This window comes from Coloeus monedula (assembly GCF_965178545.1).
Source record: "Coloeus monedula genome assembly, chromosome: 1".
NCBI classification, from domain to species: Eukaryota; Metazoa; Chordata; class Aves; order Passeriformes; family Corvidae; genus Coloeus; species Coloeus monedula.
Window position 1 is genome coordinate 14,139,427 of NC_138781.1, and position 22,138 is coordinate 14,161,564.

Consider the following 22,138-nt stretch of genomic DNA (forward strand, 5'->3'; position numbering starts at 1 on the left):
CATGGTTACATCTTCAGAGTAGACAGGGATTTACTGTCGTGGCTACACTTGGAGGATGACCCTATCCTCAGCAAAGCCCAGCTCTTTTCCCACTGCATCCTTCAGAAAGACTCCTTATGGAGTAGGTCTTCTATCAGGCCTTTTCCCTGATGAAGCATTAACAGAGTTTGCCTTGACTGTGCACCAGCAACAAATTATTTCCAAACTGCTCTGGGAGATGAGAGTGGCTGACATCCACCACTGGCCGCAGGTCATTTTCCTGGCACAGACCAATCTTTGGGGATTATTTAACAGTGTTTCAGCTTTCAGCCTTGGAGCTCTTCTTCTAACCCCTACCCCAGCGACTGGATTGCCTTCACATAGAGGGACTGCAAAATACTCCCCATTAAAGAAGCAGTCGGGTTCAGCTAGGTGATCACTCCCCAGGTGCAGGGACAGCCTGTAAGGCAAGGCAATAGGGCAAGGAGGAGACAGGGCCCATAGCTGGTGAGCACCAGACCGTGCAGCCAAAGCAGCAGGATTCAGAGCCCAATATGTCCCCGCTTTGTTTCAGTCCTCTGATGCCAGCAGTAGCGGTGGGGAGAATGCTCAGGAGTAGACACACACTCCCCAGTGGGAATTTCATGCCATATAGCCTCCTTCAGCAGCACAGCCGGCCCTGGGGAACCCCAGCAGCTCCTCAGCCCCTCAAGAGGCTTCATGAGAGACAGACAGACTGAGGGGGTCAAAGCTGCAACAGAAGCTGAGAGAAACGGGAATGACAGCAAGAGTGGGTGAGAAGGGAGATGGGAAGAGGGTCGGAAGGGAGGGGATGCAGGGAGGCCTCCCCCCGAGATGCAGGTATGCAAAGGGGACGAGAGGGCAGTGGCCAGATGAGCCTGACACCTGGGGATACTCTGATGGGGGGTCGTCGCAGCTCACCCCATATCAGCACAGCCAGCCTCCCCCAGGACCAGAGGGGACGGTGGTGTCCCACTGGGGAACCGCAGGGACTCCGAGGGACGCACATGGGGACTGCCGCACTCTCGCACGAAACAAAAAGAGAGTCTTGGGAGGGGGGAAAGGTGGCGGAGGAGGAAAAGGTGGCAGAGGGGGGACGGAGCAGAGTTCCCGCGGGGCACCCGAGGCGAGCGAGCCGGGAGGTGGGCAGGGATGCGTGTGTGTGTGCGTGTCTGCGTGGGGGGCCGGGGCGACGGGGGCGGCCGGGCAGGGCACGGCAGGACACGGCAGGGCAGGGCGGGCAGGGCTGCGCGGGGCCGCGCAGGAGCCCACGGGGCGGCGGGCGCAGGTGGTGCCGCCGCCTGCATCGGCTCTACCTGCAGTGGCGGGGGCCGCCGCCTCTCGCCCCCCTCTGCCCCTCGCGAGTCCCCGCCTCGGCTGACTGCCAGAACTGGGGCTTGCCGTGTTTGTTTGTTCGTTCTTCCGCGCTGACGATGTCTTGGGGGGCTGAAGAGGAGGAGGAGAAGAAGGAGGAGGGCGGGGAGGGGGAGGGGACTGGGGCTTGGGAGACGGCGGTTCCTCGGCCTCTCTTATTGCCGCTGAGTTGCGCTCCTCTTCCTCAGGCTGCGAGCAGGAGCCGCCCGGGCGCTTCCCACTTCCCCGGCCGGCCGGGAGTCCCTGCGGCGGCAGCGCGCTCGCTCGCCTCCCGCCGGGGCAGGTGAGTGCGGGGCACCGCCGGGCACCGCCGGGCACCGCCGGGCACCGCCGCCCCGGGGCTCCAGGGCTCCGGCCCCGCGGGAGCCGCGGCCGCTGGAGAGCGGGGCAGGCGGGCGGGACGCAGTTTGCTAAACTCCGGCGCCCGGCTGGTCTCCGCTCACGGCCGCTTTCCCTTCCTTATCTCCCCTCCGCAGAGCAACCCGCCCAGCAGAGCGCTCCCGAGGTGCCGGCAGCCGCCAGGATTTTTTGTCTGTCTTGTTTGTGTGTTTGTTGGGTTTTGGTTTTGTTTTTGTTTTTGTTTTTTTTTTTTCCCTCGTTTTCATTTGGCTTTCTAGTCTCGCTGGGAATGGCAGGGGCAGCGGCGCCTGGAGAAGGAACAAGTGTGGGGAAAGGGAGAGGGAGCCGGAGCTAAATGACAGGATGCGGGCGGCTTGAGGCACAGAGAGAAGCCAGCCTCCTTCTGCCCCCGGGACTGCCCCTGCGGACCGTGCTTTCTGCTCCTCGCTCCGGCTGGAGATTTAAGGAAGAGTTGTCCGTGGAGGGCATTTTTATTTTTTTCCTCCTTTCGCTGCTGTCGGAAGGGAAAATGGATTGGGGACTTCTCCTGCACTGTGCAGCCCTCACCTTCACCCTCGCCAGGGCTCTGCGGAGCGGTGAGTGACACGGGGGACGTCGGGTCTCGGCTAGGGCAGCTGCGGGGCCGGGTTCCGGGGCTGCCGGCACGGGAGGCGGGCGGTGGGGCCCGGCGGGCCGTGGGACCGGCACCGATATAAAGCCGGCTGGGGGGAACTTTCTGGCGGAGGAGGGATGCGGCGCAGTCCCCGCCTGAGGACCGCCCGCCCTGACATTGCCTTCCGACTTTATTTTCTGCTCTTTCGGGTTATTGTATAAAGCAGGCTGCTCATTCTCACTTGATCAGGACAGCCAATTATCTTAATAATGTCCCGTCCCATAGGCAATTAAATGTCCCTCCTCCGATATCTGAAAGATAATGAACACTTTAAAGGGAAGGCTCTCTTCCCCGCCCGCCCTTTCTCTTTCCCAAAGCGTAAAATTTTTGATCGTGCCTCCTACTAGCTGTGTGTGTACCTGCGAATAGTCTTCACACAGAGAACTGTCTAGAGTACCCGTTTCCCAAGTCTGCAGTTTACGTGCAACTTACACTGTGCCAAGAGGGGAGCTGAGCTTCCCTGTGAAGGCTCAAGACTCCCTTCCAAGAGGAGAAATCCCATAAGAAAGGAGTGGTGTGGCTAGTTTACTGTCAGGCAGACCTTGAAAACACAACTAATTAAAAGCAGCGTGCTCCTCCTTCCCCGAACAATGCCAGGGCACTGTGAATATTGCAGTGAGCATGATGCATTTTTAAAAGATGGTCTAATTGTGGGACTGCTTGACATTTAGCTCTTGCACATGAAACAGCTCATGTGAGTCTTCCTTTCCTGACAAATCCTGAGCAATTATTATTAACTAATTATCAAATATTTACTTTTGCCTGACTGGGTTTTCAATCAAAGTAATTAAAAGAGGAGGGCACACTCCACTTACACTGGTATATTGTTTTAATAAGGGACCGCAACTGGAGTGTCAAGCAAGAGTATTAAAATCGCGTGTTTTATGATGGAAGTTAATCTCTTTCCCAATATGTTTTGAGGAGGCTGCTTAGTTTATTCAGGATGAGCTTCCTCCTCCAATGCTGTGGCACAGGAGCAAAGGTGCTAGAGAGGTGCACCAAGCCTGGTGTGGAGATGCTCTGAGAGATGCACTTTGCTCATCCCCCTAGCCCAGCTCAGGGTGTGGGCAGCTGCCTCCCACACAGACCCACAGTGCCACTGTGTACCTCTGAGGGACAGAATGGGGCCACCCCCAAGCTCTTGTTGATCTTTTCTCCCTGTTAAAAGAAGGGGAGAAGAGCGAGTTGCTGGGCAGAAGCCTCCACCACCAATGTTTAATGTGGTGGTCCTGCTGGAGTCACCAAGGCCATTAACCTCCTCTATAACCTACCAGACCTACTAATGCCACCTTCACCTACATGCAGTATTAGTGTCCACTAAATTAATTCATTAACCTTATTTGGAACTAATGGTCCAAAGTCATTAGAAACTGCTCTTCTTAATCAAGTGTGAGAGAGATTGCACAGAGCCAAGGAGTCTAGCAGACCGCATTATCTTATTACACTGTCATTTTCCCAGAAGTCGCAGATTAAGGAGCGCTGGTGGTAGTGAGTCCACCTCAACGTCCTCTGAAGTGACTCTGTCAAGTGACTAGAAGCAGCACTGCTTTATTTCAGGCATTTAACAGATGCCAGACTCTGCCATGTTGTTTGCAGGGCTGGAGTGGGCTTAATGAGACAAGATCACTTTCTGAGTATGCTTACACAGAGAGGAAAAGGCAAGATTCCCTGAGAGCCCCAGACAGCGGATTAGCAAGATCACCACTGACAGCTTTTGAGCTTTGAGCAGCAATGCCTTTTGTTCTGGTCAGAGGAAAACAGCCTGTTTTGTAAAGGCACAGCGGAAATATAATAAGATAGCCTTTCCCAGCTATGTGCTTAGCAGTATCTGGGTTTTGACCATACATCTGAGTACCTATCAACCCCTTCCCTCCTAATTTATGGCAAATAATTTCTATAAAGAGTGTTGCTTTATGCATTTTTGATGTGCGCTTCCTCATTCATTTCCATTTGACCTGTTTTTCCTACAATAAAATCCTGTATATTTATAAATTCATGCTGTGAGCAAGGATTGCCATTTTGCTTTCACAGGGAATGTATTAGATAGAGCACTGCAGCCTGTATATACCATTATTGAGATGTAGTGATATATAGTCTTGCTTTAGAGGGGACATTCTTCCTGTCCATAGTTTACTGTCATGTTTTATTGCTCAAAATTAAACAACCAATGCGTGGAGAAAGTTTTTTCCTCCCTGAAGGCCCACAGAAGGGAATCCATAGTAGTCAAAAAAGTGATAGCACTGCACTGGACGGTGAAGTGAGTGGCCGTGTAGGTTGGACTTTTTGTCCCTTTTTACTTTTCCTATAAACCTTAAAATGCAACCCTGACAATGCTGACCAAAGGAGCAAGATGCAGCCTTTCCACATTTCACAGTCACACTTTGTGATTCTAGAAACTTTTGCAACTATTTTGCTGTTAGAATAAATCTTTGTTGTTGTTCAGGGGAGGAAGGAATGAAGGGAAGAGGAAGGGATGTTGTTCTGCTCCATTACTTTGATGCAGTCTCCAAGCATGAACAAACTTCCTTGAAAGAGTAAATAGTGGATGATTTCTGCTTCACTAGAGCTGCTTTGTTCTCTGCTGCCCTGAGTTTGAGGAGCACAGATAGTTTCAACCTGCCTAGATTTATGGACTGATAAAACAAAGGGAGGGTCTCCTGCGAATGAGCTTGGATCCACCAAGATAATCCCAGTGGCTGGTGACACAGACCAGGCTTATCCCATAGCTGGGCAGGGTGTCAAAAGGCATTCCTTAACATCTCCTCCCAGCTTTTCTTAAAACTTCATACTTATGAAGATTATAGTTTTTGGAGTTTATTGTGTCGCAGGTACCCTTCTTAGCCGACATTAACGCTGTTATGAAGGTGCAAGGTTTTAACACTGTAAGGGGCACTGTTGGAGCGGAGGGCTTTTAAAAGGGGGACGGCTTAGGAATGGGGTGCTTCTGCTACCTGCTGCCTGTCCAGCCACCGGATTTAAAGATGGGGGACGGAGAGGGAGTCCTCTTCCCTTCGGTAGGAAGTAGCAGAGATGTCTTTAAAAGCAGAAGTATGCAGCATAAGTTTGCCTGAAGAAGGCTGCGGTCTCGCAGCATTCCCACGGCAGTCGGCGGGGTCCGCTGCTGCGGGCTGCGCCCGGATGCTTGCCGGGGGCACTGAGACCTGCCCATGTGCTTGCTTCCCCCGCAGATAAGTGTGGAGACACGATCAAAATTTTAAGCCCCGGGTACCTCACCTCTCCCGGCTACCCGCAGTCCTACCACCCCAGCCAGAAGTGCGAGTGGCTGATCCAGGCGCCGGAGCCCTACCAGCGCATCATGATCAACTTCAACCCGCACTTCGACCTGGAGGACCGCGACTGCAAGTGAGTGAGTCCGGCGCTGCGGAGCGCCACGGCGACACCTGCCGGCCACCGCGGGCGCTCGGCGGGGCGCGCCCCGGGCCGGGGGCGAGCGGGGAGGGACGCGGGGGTGTGCGGGTTAAAAATATCTTTACGGCTCTCTGAGGTTTGTAAGCTGCGTCCGCCCGGTGCGCTGCGAGCGGGTGGCGGTGGTGATGCGCGGAGTGCGGGTGCGGTTGTGGTGAGGCACCGTTTGTTGGCCCGCTTGCTTTTTTAAGTCTCTTGTTTGAGTTTGAGAAAGGAGCTCCTTTTCCGTTTATACCCCCACGACTACAAACAGCCCATGGAAGAGACAGGCCATTTATAAATTGCCAAATCTTCTTAACGCAGAGTTAGTCTGGCATTTACTGTCACCCTTCAAGGGGCAGTGGAGTGGAGGACTGATAGTCATATTTCCTTCTTTCTCCCTTTGCTGCTGATTTATAGCCAGTAGCTTTTCTTTCCCCTCCTCCTGCTCTCCTGTAGTGCTGTGAGAGGAGGAAGGAGGGAGCTGAGGCTCCCTTTGTCCCCTGTCCTCGCATTCCCTTTGACCGCTCGTTCCAGAAGTGAGAAGGGGAATCAGAACCTCCCAGAAGCTGTTCTCCACTTTTCCCCAAATCTGTAAATCTCACAGCTTGCACAAGGCAACACGTGGAAGATCATTCCCCTCTTCAACATGTACTCTGAATTCAGCCTGCTTGTTTCACGAAGAAAATATTTTCGTGATTCATTATTTAAGTATTTCTGGAGTATCATAGTTATTGAAATATTTCTTGTGTATCATAATTTTTTATCCCCTTCTGATAACTGCAAGAGAGTTGCTGTTCATTAATGTTACCAGTCAAGATTTTCTCTGCATGTCAGAAAGATTAAACTCAATAGCTGGTGGTGTTTGGTATTTCATGGGAGTATACAGGATTTGGTGCCATAAAATGATGCTCAGTTTATCATAAGTCATTGTGATAGACCATGAGATTAGAGTGTTGGACTTAGGGAAAGAGAGCCTGTACTCAAGCACTTAATTTTTGCCATTCACATCTTTGTCCTATTATTTAATAAATTGATTACTTAGACCACAATTATTGTTTTCTCTTGAAATGAAGTTTTTTAATGATGCACTGTGGTGCTTAGTTGCCTTTTTGTGGTATTTTATAAGCACTTATAGATCAGCATTTCAGTGCCATAGTTGAGTGATAATGCAGAAAAACCCTGTGCTCATAAAACTAAACTGACTCTTTGCAAAAATGAGTTTTTACTGTGGTGTTGGAGCTGCAGCTCGTATTCACACCATATGTTCACACACTGACTTCCCATTCTTTAATTTTTAATGTCTTGTACTCAGGCAATGAGTCACTTCCCTGTGTCTTCTTAATACAGGTTTTGCTTTCATTCTGTGGAACGCTGCTAATGCTTTAAAATATTTGTCACTCTTTGTCTCTTAGATATAAATTAGGAAATTAAATCAAACATATTTCAGTGTCAAATCTTCTTCCTCCCTTGCTAGAATGCATGTTTTTCCAACTCTGTAAAACCAACATGGTCTTTGGCAGCAGTAAAATGGTGTACAGCATACAATTATTTGAAGAACAAGTAATCTTTGTGGCACAGTGTTGTGTTAAACAGTGCTAGACTGAGCTGAACTGGGTCCAGGGAAAGGATTGACTCCCTCCCTGTGCTGCTTCCTTCTCAGTGTTCATTGTCCACTCTCCCCACTGCATTATTTCTTCCCCTGAAACGGAGCCCAAAGCAGTAATGAGATGGTAGTGGGTGGAAGGAAGTCTCTCAACAGGGTTGTTTGCATTGTCTTTGCAGTGTGTGGTGGTGATGACTTTACCATTATTTGTCTGTGCTGAAATGCTAATTTTCTAGGCTTTGCTAAATTACTCAGCTGCTACTTCATTTATACTGAAAATTGCTCTTTTTAACTTGAGAGGGATTGTATTAGTGGAAAAAAAACCCACAAAAAACAACTAAGGACCAGAACAACAGAAAAATTATTTCAGCGACAGGAATTTGTCAACAATCTCCGTTGTCTGAAATTTCAGCATCTGCTTGCAAAATTCACATTCCTTGTACTGAATATTGAATACAACAGGCGATTAATGCAATAAACCTATCACAAGATTATTTTGTTTTCCAGCTAAGTATATTTTGTTTTTCTAATATGCTTAGTGTATTAGAAACTCAGTCTGCAATCTAGAAATGTGTAATTTAGGTTACACTCTAGTTTATTGAAAGGTTTAGCACTGGAAATTAATAACCACTTAAATATGAAATGCAGATAGAAAATGAGAGATAAGGGAATTCATGTCTGGGAACAAAAAATGTCCCATACAATTAGAGTAGACTAGAGAAGATTAGCTTGCTGGCCTAGCTCCCAAAATCCTCTTTATAATGCTGTTCATTGCATCTTGGACCTTAGTTAGCATTGAAAACAACTTTAATAACAAGGACCCCTGAGCCCAGGAAGGGAAACACTGTGGCTTTGGAAAGGTTACCTTCTTGTTTCATAGTGCCAACAAGAAAATCGAGAGGCTTTACCTAACTTTAAAAAATATTTCTCTATACAGAGGTCTAGATGTATTGAAATGTAAAACTGGTGAAAGGTTGATTCTCTGAGGAGAATCAAAAGCAGCACATTTAAGCATTAGCTGTTACTGAAGTTGTTCCCAGTTAGTCTCTTTGTATGTTAGGGTTTGGAATTAATTTAAGAATATGCCCTTGATTTACCTACTTATTATGCTGTGCTTTAATGAATAAGTATTTCTCAAATGACTGCTAATAAAATTCATATATGTATATTTTTCTGACAATCAGGACCATTTGAGTTGTTCTAAATTTCAAGTAAACATGGTGAAAATTCCTTTTTCTCTGGAGGCATTCTGAAGGACTCAGCTTTTACAGTTTTGGAGAATAAAGATACACAAATAATTAAAAATATGTTCACACAAGCTAGGTTCACCTAATAAAAAGTCTTCTAGACGGAACTACTGTACCAGCATTATGGAAATACTGGGTTTCGACAAGAAGTGTACAAACATGTCGACCACAGATTGTTATCAAGGACATATATAATGAAAAAATACATAGTCTCTTTTAACATTTAACTTTAATGAGTGTTATGCCTCCTCTTCAGGAAGCCAAGAAACAGAAATTATGGTTGTGCTTTAAGAGAAAAGTAGTTTTTGTTTGCTGTTTTGCCTTTTCTCAAGCAAGTCCCAATAATAAGCATGCATTTTTGGAGTCAGGAGCATGGTTAAAATGAATAGAAGAGACAAAACATATGGCCACATATTAGTTAAAACGCTCCAGTGTTTGTTGCATGTGGTAAATGCTTTTCAGCACTTGGTGCAAGCTGTACAAGTCTCGTGTTGCTGAAGTATCCTACTGTGTAAATGTAGCCATCTTGAATCTAGTAAAACTTTATACCTAGATAATAAACAAGAATGTCACTGATACAGTACTTTGAATTTATGGAACTTTTCCGGTTTCCCAGCAATGTACACTATCAGCATGATAATTTATAATGGTTTGTGACAAATGTTGCTGAGCAAAGAGGTGTGTGGTTACATTCAGATCAGATGTCATTATCTAGGGAGCAATAAAAATTTCACAGACACTAGGTTAAAAACATTAAGAAAATGAATGTGAAGCTTCAGAAGAAAAGGGCTTAAGAAAGGTGGAGGGTTGGCTAGAGAAAGCCCAATAGTGGTTTCCTTACTGACAAATTATTAACTTTGTTGTCAGACTTGACTGTATTGTTTTACAAGGTTTTCATAGATATGCCACACAGCACTATTGTTTTAATGGCTATCATTTATAGATGTAGAAAATAAGTATCATCCTTGCTTAACACTTGTGGATTGTGTACAACAATGCTGTCAAATCACTCAGAATGGAAAAATTGCCCATTTTGGAAACATTCAAGTTACAGGCGAGATGTCACAGATAATTACTCTTCATATTGCATTTACTAGGGATTAGTTACATGGATGAGAGTAGAGCTTTATAGAAATTGTGGTCAGCTATAGAATACAGAGCAAAACATATCTATGGTTGTTTATATAGAAGAAAATGGCTCCTCCAGGTCCTTGAGTAAGGAAGAAAGCAAAGGTATTCAGACCTACAGAGTCTTCACATAACTTCACATAGCTTCACATAACTCCCATAGACCTTAATGATGTTAGAAATTCATCCATACATTTTATTTCTAAATAATGTCAGTGGATTTATGCTACAAATCTGTAGGTATAACAAACTCAGGCTGGTAAAATAAACAGGAGCAAGTGAAGTCATGGCTCAGCCTTCCTTTCGTTTCTGCATAGTTTAAGCTTTCATTTGCTTTTGTCTAAATCCTGGTTCCTGTTCTTCCATGCAGCAAGGTCTGCTTTGTGCAGACCTTGTGCCTCATGTTTGTCCCTTTTGTGCAGGGGCCGTTCAAGCCCTTTGGGCTGAGCCGATGGGAGTAAGAGTGCCTATGTCCTTGCTGCCCACCTGCAGCACCACCCATGAAGGATCCTGCTGAGCTGCCCACTGAGCCTGTCAGAAGGGTCCTGCCATCAGCTGCACAAAACAGCTGCTCCGACTGCCCCAGCTGCACCTGAAGCCTAGACAGTTCTGAGCTGCTTCCCACAAACTGCCCCAAGGACATCTCAGGGGAAGGGGCAGTCTGGGCCCAGTGCAGCTCTACTGCCTATGGAAGCAGTGAGAACTTTGCCCTCCACTCCCACAGAGCTGTCTCCCATCATTCTTGATGACTGCGGGGAAGGGTTCAGCACAGGCCCTGTAGGATGGTTAATGACTGTATCAGTTGTTCGGATAGCAAATGTCAGTCAGAGCTTCCTAATTCCCTCTGCCCGGCCACTGTGGGGCTCAGCAGGCAGAGAGTGCCTGCAGCTGACAAGGCAGGGTGAGCAGCAGAGCAGCACAGGAACAGTCACTCAGGTTTGTGGAAGGGGAGCCAAGGCCTCTGAGCTTTCCAACAGAAATACCGCTTTATTGTCTCGGCTCCATCAGCAAAGCATCAGCACTGGCTCTTTAGTGGGTTTCAGCAGGACAAGGTATCCAGGAGAGGTGGAAATGCCCCCTCCTCACTGCTGAGGGCAGCTGGAAGGATTTCCACCCTCCCCTGCTTGCTCTGAGCTTCATTAACTAACCCATCCAGCCCATGCATGTGCAGTCACTCCACCGTGGGCTGCACTGCCTGGGCAGAGGTGGGCAATGGGCTGGACATGTCTCTGTCAAAGCCAGAGAGGGATGTGGGCACCAACGTGCAGGGAAGGCCATACCTGGGCTGAAGAGGCAGCATCGTACCCCTTTTGTCTCCCTCAAGAGCTGTTTGGGGTTACCAAGAGATTAATTGGAAGTACTAAATGGGTGAAGGGGGCTATCCTTCATTCTGTTCCTAAAACAAGAAACAAGCGGTTTTGGCTTAGTTTGAGATGAGTTGTTGCAGTGGGTTTGGGGGCCATGTGGTATCTCATGTTTCTGCATGCACTTTGAGGGAATTTCTCTGCTTTATATAAAGCACGTGAAAGGCTTTCTCAGGGAGCACTTAGCTAGACCCAGACAGCTCTTCCGATGACCACTGCTGTTTGGTACCCTCCATAAGGCTGCAGGAAAGGTTTCTGTCAAGGAAAGGAATCAGTCCAGAGCCTGTGCAGGATCATGGAAGCAGAAAACACTTGTTGTAACCCAAAAGCTCTTCCTTAACTTAAAGGTTCTGCATTATGAAAGTATATATAATGTTCTCTTTGCCACAAGATTCCACAAGTATTTGCACACACAGATGCAACTATCTAAAGATACTGTTATTTTATTGTGCTTTTGGGACTAAATGAGAGTTGAAAGAAGTTGGAAATTATATTGTTTTTCTGATTAGAGTGTAATGAAAGAATTCCTTTGGTTTTTATCCAAGAAGTTAACTCTTGTGAAAGTCTCTATTGTCAAACTCTTTAACAATTTGTTCTTTTAGAGTAGTGGTTTGAGTTTGAGTTTTCTCAGAAAAGGTATTAGGAAATCCATGACCAAACTGCCTGGTCATAGCTAGGGAGACTGTGCTAGCCCATGTTCAGGGCTGAGGGGCTGGAAGCAGAGCCCAGTGTTGCACTCTGTGTATGGGAGCATTCCCTGTCTTGACTAGGGTCTCCATACAGTAGCATTATAGAGCTATAAAACCAGTCATATATGGATGTTTCTATTAACCTGAACAGTTAACTGTGAGTAGAATTCTGTCTAGATGTGCTACAACCAGATGCCCTTCAGACAGGAAAAATTTGAGGGTCAAATATGGATTCCCTTAAGCCTAATCCTTCATCCTTTCTGTGGACAGAGATAAACAAATTCAGAACAAAGGTCTAAGTCCTTTCTAAATTGAAACCCAGAGTTGTTGGAATTAGCCACATGAAACTCTCAATATGTTTTCAGCCAATCCCATAGTGCTCTTCTCTCCACCCTCCTCTCCCGTGCTAATCTAATTGAAAAAAAACCCTATGTGTTTCTGTTAGTTTCTTAGTTTCTTAGTTATAGTTTATTGCAAGCTTTAACATTGGATCATAATTTGATAATTGATATAGAGATTTTTATGCAGCTGATGAGAAACCAAATTAAATTATTTTCTTTTGTAGTATTTCCAAAGAATGAAATTATGTTGAAAACTGGATATACATGCACTCACATGTATATGTCTAGATTTATATATCACACCAAACTGCTTGGATATAGGCACATGTTACGTGCACCTCTTTAGGACTCTGCATATCTACACGTATTTATATCTGTGTTATCGATTTCTTAGTTTATGTAGAAGTTCCTAAAATAAATCTACTAATTAAAGCGCTAATACCCATCTTAAGGTTGATAATTAGGTATAAAGAGAAAAAGAGACAGGATTAGTGTTCAGATCATGTTCCAAATGCCTCTTAATTGGGTGTTTGTAATCAATCCTGATTGCAAGAGGCAGTGGTTTGGCAGAATAAAGAATGAAAAAGGCTTAGCCCTGCTATTTTCCTGTTAGTTGACTTGGCCGTAGTATTTTAGGACAGAATCCAGTGTCAAACAAGGTAATTTTGTCAGCCTTAGCAATCCTACAAAAAATTTTAGAAATCTTTTCTTATGACATTTTTTTCAAGCTAAAAACTCTGTCAAGCTAGAGGGTTATTTTTATCCAGAATCTTAAAAATTGTTTTCAAGTGAACCACAGGAAAGACTTTGTTCTCCTGTCCTCTATCCACCACTGACTTCGGAAATCATGTCTGAGTTCACTGTGGGTTTTTCATTGCATTGACCTTGGTACTTTTCTCACCAAGCCACAGTTTTCCATCATAAAACCACACAGCTTGGTATAATGATTATTTCTTTATCCCGAGTAACCAAACAATTTTTTAAACAGGGTGACAGATTTCCCTCTTGCACTGTGGGAAGCAAGCACCTGGCCATTTTCAAATAGACTTTTAATGAACTTCCTGAAGGAGATTTGAGAGAAGTTTAATAAGTCACCTGCCAACTTTTTGGGAGCATAGGTCATTTGCTTTTCTGCAGGAATTCACAAAAATATGAGAATAACCCCCTTCCCAAGTCCTAAACTTCCATGGAGGAAATTGATTTTCATGGGCAATATCAAAGGTTTTTAAAAATGTAACCTCAGAAATCAAATTTCTGATTGTTTCTCACACATAAGGTACTGTGAAACTCTGTGATCCACAGAGCTGGTTATGATCTATGTGAACTTTATAATAATTTATTTAAACAGGAACAGATTGTGCATATTTAGACTCATCTTGCAGGTTAATATCATTACAAGTATTTTACGTAATGCTATAAAATGAAGAATTTAGATGGCTCAAAAGGACCATTGAGAAAATATCTCCATATGTGGAAGAGACACCCATTTAATGTGATGATTTCTTCCAGAAGAAACTATGTACATCCCAGAAGCACTATAACCAGCTGTTGTTCAGGAGAAACTGGGCAGTTGTCTGCTGCGTTCCACCCTGATGTGGAGTTGCAGTGGCCACATGTCCCATGCCTCCCCTAAATACAGATGGGCTGTGCCTCACGCTGAGTGAGTGCCTGGGTTAATCCCTTCCCTACCCTCCCAGCACTTGGGCCCCGTTGCACATTTGTGCTCTGGGCTGCTCTGTGCCCCCACATGAAGACACAGCCCATCAGAACTGTGGTGTGGGAATGGGATTGGAGCACCCCACTGCAGACAGGGCAGGACTGACCTCACAGCTCAGCCCTGTGCTGAGGCCATGCCATTCTTTGAAAAAAAGATACTGGTAGTCCTTTTTCTTTTTTTTTCCTTCTTACAACACTCCTTATTAATTCAAAGTTGGTAACCTAGAGAAAACTAGAGGTCTGTTCTCACCGGAGTGATTATTCTGCCTCGAGCTTTGAGAAATGCTCCCTCAAAGCCAAAGTTTTGCTCATTCACATAAACAGTCACACTGAAGTCAACTAAAACAACAGACTCACTTGAGCAGGGCTGATGAGTAGGACATATATTTCTGGCACTACACAAATTAATAATTGCTTTTTATAACAGTGGTTTTCAGATGTTTGGAGAGTAATTTACAGTACAGTACAAGATTCAGCCTCATACTTCATAGGTCACCATAAATAGGTTATCAGTTCTTCTCCAGCCCTTAGCTCTTAGTCGTGAATGTTTGGGACAAGTTGCTAAGTGCATGAGTAAGAATCAAAGTTTGCCTTCTTTTGCCAATCTGTCATTAAGCCAGACAACTTCTACTGACTTTCTTCTAATGTATTCATCTGTAACAAGGGACGCAGATCAGCAATTTAGAAAAGGTTTAGCTTGATCACCATGCAGAAATGCAGGCTATGCTGCCTATTTCCACAGATCACACCGCTTTGCCAGATGCAAAATGAGAGGCTTACATCCCTCATGCTAAAAGCCCTTCTTAGAGGAAATCCTAGGCTGTCGCTTCATTTGAGTAGCTTTAGCTAAGTCTAGAAAAATATGCGAAGGTAGCTCTTAAATAAAAACTTTTTTTCGTGTTTCAAAGTCATCTCCATAATCTGTTTTGGAGACAGAGGCATAAGATATATTAACATGGAAGGCATATGTTCTGATTGCTGAGTGGTTTTTGACATTCCCAGAAAACCCCTGGGACTTTGTGTCACAGTTCTGTAAACTTTATCTATTTGTATATTCATATCTGGGCCTAAATCCAAAACTTCTTTACATGCATTACAGCACACAGTTTAGGTTCATCTCCTCATGTTCCAGATGGCAAGCAGTTAAATCAGGTACACATTTTAACCACTCCACATAGTCGAATGCTCTAATGAATTTCGAAAGTTTTCCTATGTGTTCTAATAGCACATAAACTATATAATGTAGGTATATAAAATAGATACAGGACTACATAGAGCTGTGAAGCAAGTGAAGACAGCTCCACTGATGCCAGTACAGCTGCACCTGCTAATAGCTCAAACACAAAATACCATAAGTAGATCGTATTATGTTCCTTACTGGTTTCCATTTTCATTTATTCTCCACAGCTACACTAGATGAAGGCCTTCCAACTGTATAATAGCCATCTTTATCTCATTTCTCTGACATAATTTTCAAGCTCCTTATTACTGTTGAGCAGGGTAGCTAATAGTGCCCAAATTGCTTCTCATTCTTCTCATTCTAGTAAGTCATTATTCAAGAAACCAGTGCTGTTCATCCTTTCCCACACAAGTAGTTCTCCCCCAAACTAAACTTAAAACTTACCTCCAAGAACCAGTCTCACATTTGCCAATTAGACTCCTTCTACTGGCTATTACATTCATACTTTGCACATTTTTACACTTTTAAACTAACTGTATCCATGTACTCCTTGAAATTTTAATATTTGACTTCTAAGCCTAGTCTTTATGCACTGATTTTTGCACCAATTGAATGATTTCAGTTAAGGTTTTGTTTGTGTATAGTTGAAACAATTCAGCATGCACTGGGGGATAGATATATTCTAGTATAAGTACGTCTAATGTCAGTACTTTTGCAGAATAAACCTTGCTAATGTCAGCAGTTTGTAGCCAAGACTGTACTGTTTAGAAAGGTTTCTAAACTGGTAAAGCTAGAGTGCCTGTAAAAATAATGTATAGACTTACATCTGTGTGACATAACTAGTCACAAATGCTAGCAGGGGATTTGGGATATTGTATTAGCTGAATTTGTCAGCAAAAGTTAATTGGATTGCCTTCTGATTGCAAGTTGCGGATTGCAATATAGACGTAGGTGTGCATATTGAGGGCCTTCCTGACACAGCCATTTTCTCCCAGCCTTTATTCTTCAAACAAAAGCTTAGCCAAAGTGTCTAAGCTAAGCAGTTCCTCTGCCTGCTGCAGCTTATGCTTTCCAGGAAGGTTTTTTTTTGAACTTGTGTTACTAGGCAGCTGCATAAATTACTGTGGTGTGACCTTCAAGCACCTCACTTGCTCCATGGAAATTATCCATATGCACACTCTCACCCTGTGATCTTCTAAATGACATGTAAGTTTCTTAGTTATTCCTCCCCCATACCTGAAATTACAAAGTAAAAAAATACTCATAGGTGTAACCACAGCTCATCTGATGCTCTGAAATCAAACTCTGAGTACTCTGAAAATAAGTATCTGATCACCAGGTAACTTTTGCATGTCCCCATATGCTCAGCATAGAAAAGAAAATAAATCCTTCCTTTCAACATCCCAGCTTCACCTCTTTCTCATCTGAAAGATACCAGATAATTTTGATTTAAATATGTAAAGAAAGAAAGCTGTTTTTCATGGACCATATTCCTAATTTGGAGAAAGATTCAATTTGTTTAAAGATCATTCTACTGAACTTAGTGGAACCCCAGTGATTTATATCAGCTGAGTGAGGAGCTGACTCTACACTTGCACATCTCCCTAGAAATTCTCAGAAGAAAGGTCAGTATTGTAGCTGAACAAATGTTAACTCAGAGTGAAGTCAGTTAAAGTTTTGCCATTCATCAGGATTGCACTTTAATACTTACGCAGAATGGGTAGGAGCTTCTTAAAAGGAGATGGAATAAAGACCAAAGTAATTCTGTATGTGTACAAAACTCTCTTCCCACTAACATCTTTAAAGAAATACACAGGATTGGGTGCTGTGGTACTGTGACTCCTTATAGTGCTAACTCTCTCCTACTTGATCTTGGGACAGTCAATCGTCGTCTTTGTGCCTCTGTTTCCTTAAAGAGCATAATATTTTTCTGGTTTTCAAATATCTGAGGATGTGCTTATTAGCGTTTGCAAAACCCTCAGAGACTGCCTGGTGGAAATGTAGAGAAGTATAATAGTGATTTGCCATTGTTTTGTGTTGTTCATCTTCTAGCTGTTAATTTTTTTTTAAGAATATAATGCTATGCAAAAATGCATGTGGCAATCTTCTGACGTTCAGAGAGAAGTGTTATCCAAACAAAAATAAAGAATAGGACTCATGCTCACAAGAGACACATTATCCATGATGAGGAGAATCTATAACAGACATGGCACTAACTCAAAACTGTGCACCAAACACCATCCAAATGCAAGCAATTTCAGATGTGTGCGTATTGCCAGTACAAAACCAGGCCATTCTGCAAATGCAGAGTCCCCAAAGGAGCAGTGAACCTCGCAGCAGCAGCACTAATGGCTGTCTTCTCATGTGCAGCTGGGGAAAGCAGCACTTTAGAGCCGCCTTGGGCAGCTGTTAAGTTATTCATTCTTAACTTACTTCTATAAAGCTGTTACTGGATGGAAGCAGATGACACAAAAGATTTTGGACCTGTTCTGTCTGTTGTGGGGGGAGCATTCCCCATTCTTGCACATAGAGTGAAACTCTGGCTTCCTCCAAATCAATGACAAAATTTCTCCCCAGTCTTGCTTGAACTGAAAAAAATTATTTTAGGCCCCAGAAAACCCTTTTTTGAAGAGCACTTTAGTGATGCCAGTATCTCTTGTAGGATTTTTCTAAGTTTAGACATTATTTTCCTTCCAAAGCACACTATTCAAAGGTATTTGTGCTGCTAGAACAATAATGAAATAAAATCAAAAAACAACCAACCACAAACAAAGCCAAAAAACATCCCAAAACCATTTTCTGTTGTTAGAGTACATGTAATGAGTGGAGTACTGTGCTGGGCCATCTGCCTTGTTTCTTCACCTCCTTTCAGAACATTTTAGGCTGCTTTTTGGTTTTCTTGTTCCACCTGATGCCCTGTCCTTCCCTATCTCCTCTCTACAGGCCATGTCAAAACTCACATTCTCCTCAGTAAAACACAGCAGTTTTCTTTCTCAATTTTATCCACTCCAAATTTTGGGCATTATAAGTCAGGCCTCAAAAAATTGTGTAACTTTATAAAAGTCCTTGTATCTCAAAAATGATTGCTGATTTCTGTTTCATTTTTTATCAAGTGTATTTTGGGGGCTTTCCTCTGCTGTAAATGATAAGTTTGGTAATACCATGATATCAACAGCTGATGCTTTAAAATATGCAACCAAATTTCATGCTAGTCATGCAAATAATAATGAGGGCTGGTAATGTCAGATTCTTCCTAAAGTCACAACTTCCTGAAACTCCCACTGAAGGGAAGATCTATAGAAGAAAAATAGAATCAAAAGGAAATGGAAGTATTAATTTATATTGATTTCACTGCATGACTATGTTTCTTCACTCCTCACTGTATGATCAAAATTTTCAGAAATCAAAATTCATCCAAGAAAAAAAATACTTCTGAGTTTACCATCCTTTTCTCTGAGAAGACATAAAATAGCATTAGGAGTCGAATCATTATCGTGGCTGCATATTTGCTTGGCTTCAAAGCCAACTTACACCAATGAGAAGAAATTTGATTGAAAGCCTTTAAACATCAGGACATGACTTTTGGCAAAGGAAGAAGCTGATCTGCGAATTGCTGGCATGGTTGGGACAGAGATCACACTGGCTGATCCAGGATCCATTCCCCGTCCCACAGCTGGCCTCCGCCAGTCCTGCTGTAGATAAATGAAGTGGACTGACACAGAAGAAACTTGCTTATGCCACGTTCTTTTATGCGTTGTGCAGGCTTATGTTTGCAGGGGATTGTTGTCATTCAGATATTACACAGAAATACAGTGCACAGTAGCTAACATTGACATTAAGGGGCCCATCCTTCACTTAACTATACAATTTCTTTTTCTGCATGTTTCTAGTGAAGTAAATGAAGTTGTGGCCAACTACTTTGTGTTTCCTTAATGGTTTGGATCCTTCCCTGCTGCAGTTACAATAACTGCAGTGGGTCTAATCTGAAGTGCACAAGCTGAGAACTGGATGCATAGCTCTAAACTCAGGGGCTGTTATGAAGACAAAACTAATTTTTGAAACGTTTTTATAAACTCAAGAAAATCTTAATGTCTTTATTCTGTTATTACTTTACAATAATGATCCCAAACTGGCCTGGGAGCTATTACTCAGTGAGCACTGGCCCCTTGGAAGGTTTCAACTTGTCAAGTTTTGCCATTTTTTGAATGCACAGAGGAAGTCATTAAGGCACATCAGGCTGCTGATTGCTATTAAACTCTGCAGAGACTTCTGTTCAAAAATCAATGCCATAGCAGGGCTACAAGAATCCAAGAGGTGAGAAAAGCATTTCTTTACCCTCTGGTAACTCAAAAATGGATTAATAGGCTTTGTGAAGCCTCAAAAAAAAAAAAAAAACAAACACATATTAAGGGACCAAATGTAAACCTCAGTGACAAAATAGTACAGCTCAGAAAGCTCCAAACATGTGAAAATGGGTTTATAATGGAACTGTCACTGCTGTAACCTTAACTGCATGTTTCTGTGCTGGGGAAATCTCAGACATCTGCACATCTATGCATGCATGTGCTTATTTATTGTATCCCAAGGAACACCTTTTTTGCTGTATTGCCACTAAGGAACCTAGAGGGAAAATGCTTTTTTAGTTAAGTATGATCTTAGATAGCTTTTGGCAGGAAATTACTACAAGAGTTTTCCAGATGAGTTCCATCAGAGAAAGTGTTATTTAGATGACTGGCTGGTTTTGACTGGGGGGAAACTGCACTGAAAAATGCAACACAGTTGCAAGAATTGCTAACAGTTGAAGACTTGTAAAAATACCTTTATCATGGGATAAAAACTAGTTTAAATCATATTAGGAAGTTGTATTGTAAACATGTACTGTATAAACCTGGCAAAGTCCATTGTCTGACTCTGGAATGTCTTAAATTCCAGCTGTCCAGTTTTCTTCCCCCACAAACCAAAGTGGAGGCATTCAATTCAATTTTTGTCATGAATTTTATTCATATTTTGATGAGAAAATGGTGAAGCATCTTTTCAATTTGTTGGGGTTTTTTTTAGTCTTATATGAAAATAAAATTTTACTGAGTTGTATTAGGTTTGTTTCAGTCTGTCATAGGAACATTTGGGTTGGAAGGAGCTAGGAAACCACCTCATCCAATTTACTAATCAGAGAAATTGCATTTTATATAATGTGAAAAATAAAATGAAGCAATCCATGTAAACCAAATGTTTGTTTCCATAAAACCAAAGAAGATCTAGTTATGGTGTTTCAGAACCTTTATTTCCCTGACTATCCCAGCCTTTCTGCTTAAGTAAATACTTAGTTTGTCACTAGCTCTGCTTATTAATTTTAAAATTTTAGATCATATGTTTTTATTGAAAAGAAGGTTCCCTTCTGTTTTTCAAAATACATGAAAGTATCATGTAGGGTTGACCTTCCCTGGGAAGAGGGCTGAGGGGTAGGGCCACAAGCACATCCCTGCACGGTGGTTGCAGGGCCCTGCTGGGTCATGGTCTGTCCCCTCAGCAAGCCCAGAAAAGACTTTTTAAAAGAAAGAGTATGAAGATGAGCCACCTCAGTGTTAAGGCTTGGGGAAGGCAGGACTTAGGACCAAAATAGCCAGCTTTGGTCCAGGTGCAGGCAAGTTTTTCCCGAAGTTCATCAAGGCCGCAGCTGTCTGACAATTTCCACCCTGTCCTGAGGAATCACCACTGTGCCTCCACCCATGGCAAGAGCATGCGGTCATGGCTGCAGCCAGCATGGCAAACCCTCCCAAATTATCTGGAACCAAGACTGAGATCTGGAGAACGGGATCAAAAATGGGCTTTCTTATAAGGATTGCATCAAGTACACTCAATGGAAAAGCTTTTAGCAAATGAGTTGTTAAAACATTGTAGTGTGTATGGTCTGGACCAGCTGCAGTGAGGGGGCAGATAGACCATTTCCCCAGCATGGTGCTGAGGAAGGAGGCTCCTATATTCTCATTATAGCAGGGAAAAATCCACTTTTGTTGCATGGATAATTTAGAAGTTATGAATCAGCCTGTTGTTTTTATTTCAGCAGAGTACAGACAAGAGTTGTGCAAAATGAGGCTGCTGCCTGTCTGTCAGGCAGCTGTAGTTTTTTACCCTGCAGCCTCTTTTAATGTGCATTCTTGGCAAATTCTGAAGAGAAGCAGTCACAACTGTGCACTCAGACGTTAGAGCAGATCTCATTCCCTAGCCATTGAGCCGGGGACTTCGCTCATGCATCATCCCGTGTCTGATGCAGCCATTAAGCACCCTGACCCAGTAACCAGAAAACTGAATTGGCATCTAAGTTAAAAGGCACTCTAAAAATATGTTCTTGAATCATCTGTTTTTGAAATGAGATTAATATTTTCTTGCAATGTATCTGCTTTTCCCAGGTGTTAAATAGACCATTTGCTGTCTGCTGGTCTTTAGGATTTTTTAAAGTAAGTGTTAAAGGCTATTCCAGACTAGCTCTACAGGGTTTTAAGGTATGAGAGACAGTTACCTGCAGAAAAATGCCCATCTCTCTCAAATAATTAGCAATTATCTGTCAAAAAAGCTTCTGAGCTGACTACAGTAAGAAAAATACTTTTCATCTTTGTCTTTTTTGCCTCTCTCCTTCCCTCTCCTCTTTGCCTCCCTCCCACCTTTCCCCTAGCATTTTTTTGAGCAGCCTTTTCCAAAGGAAACACTGATGAAAGTATCTTTCAGTGCCTCAGCAGTTCCCTTGGACACCTCCTCCCTGTCCACCTCCGAGATTGCAACAGACATCTGCCTTTGTACAAACCATGTCAGCGTCCCACAGAGACATTTTATGTTCATTGTTTCTCCAAAATAAATAAGAGCAGCACAGACGATGCAAACTGGCTGTAGACATCCCATTGCCAATAACGGAGCTATGTTAGTAGTTGCTAATAATGATGCAGCGTTTCAGCATGGGAACACTCTCCTAGATGCAATGAGGGTAGGGCCTGAATAGAGCAACACAGATGGTAACATTATTGCATATTTCTTTGTAGAAGAAGTTAAAATTTTACTGTGGGAAAAAAACTCAACATTCCTAC

At 43.5% G+C, this 22,138-nt stretch overlaps 1 protein-coding gene across 4 annotated transcripts in view; it reads left to right on the forward strand.

The window, feature by feature from the left end:
- Nucleotides 1-1,540: 1,540 nt before the first annotated feature.
- NRP1 (neuropilin 1) overlaps nucleotides 1,541-22,138 on the forward strand; it is a 113,751-nt gene continuing 93,153 nt past the window's right edge. For all 4 annotated transcript variants that reach the window (XM_082297408.1, XM_082297409.1, XM_082297410.1 and 1 more), the window contains exons 1-3: nucleotides 1,541-1,657; nucleotides 1,851-2,309; nucleotides 5,575-5,749. In XM_082297408.1, the coding sequence (XP_082153534.1) occupies nucleotides 2,069-2,309; nucleotides 5,575-5,749 (416 nt within the window). In that variant the 5' untranslated portion in view covers nucleotides 1,541-1,657; nucleotides 1,851-2,068. The remainder of the gene's footprint in view (nucleotides 1,658-1,850; nucleotides 2,310-5,574; nucleotides 5,750-22,138) is intronic.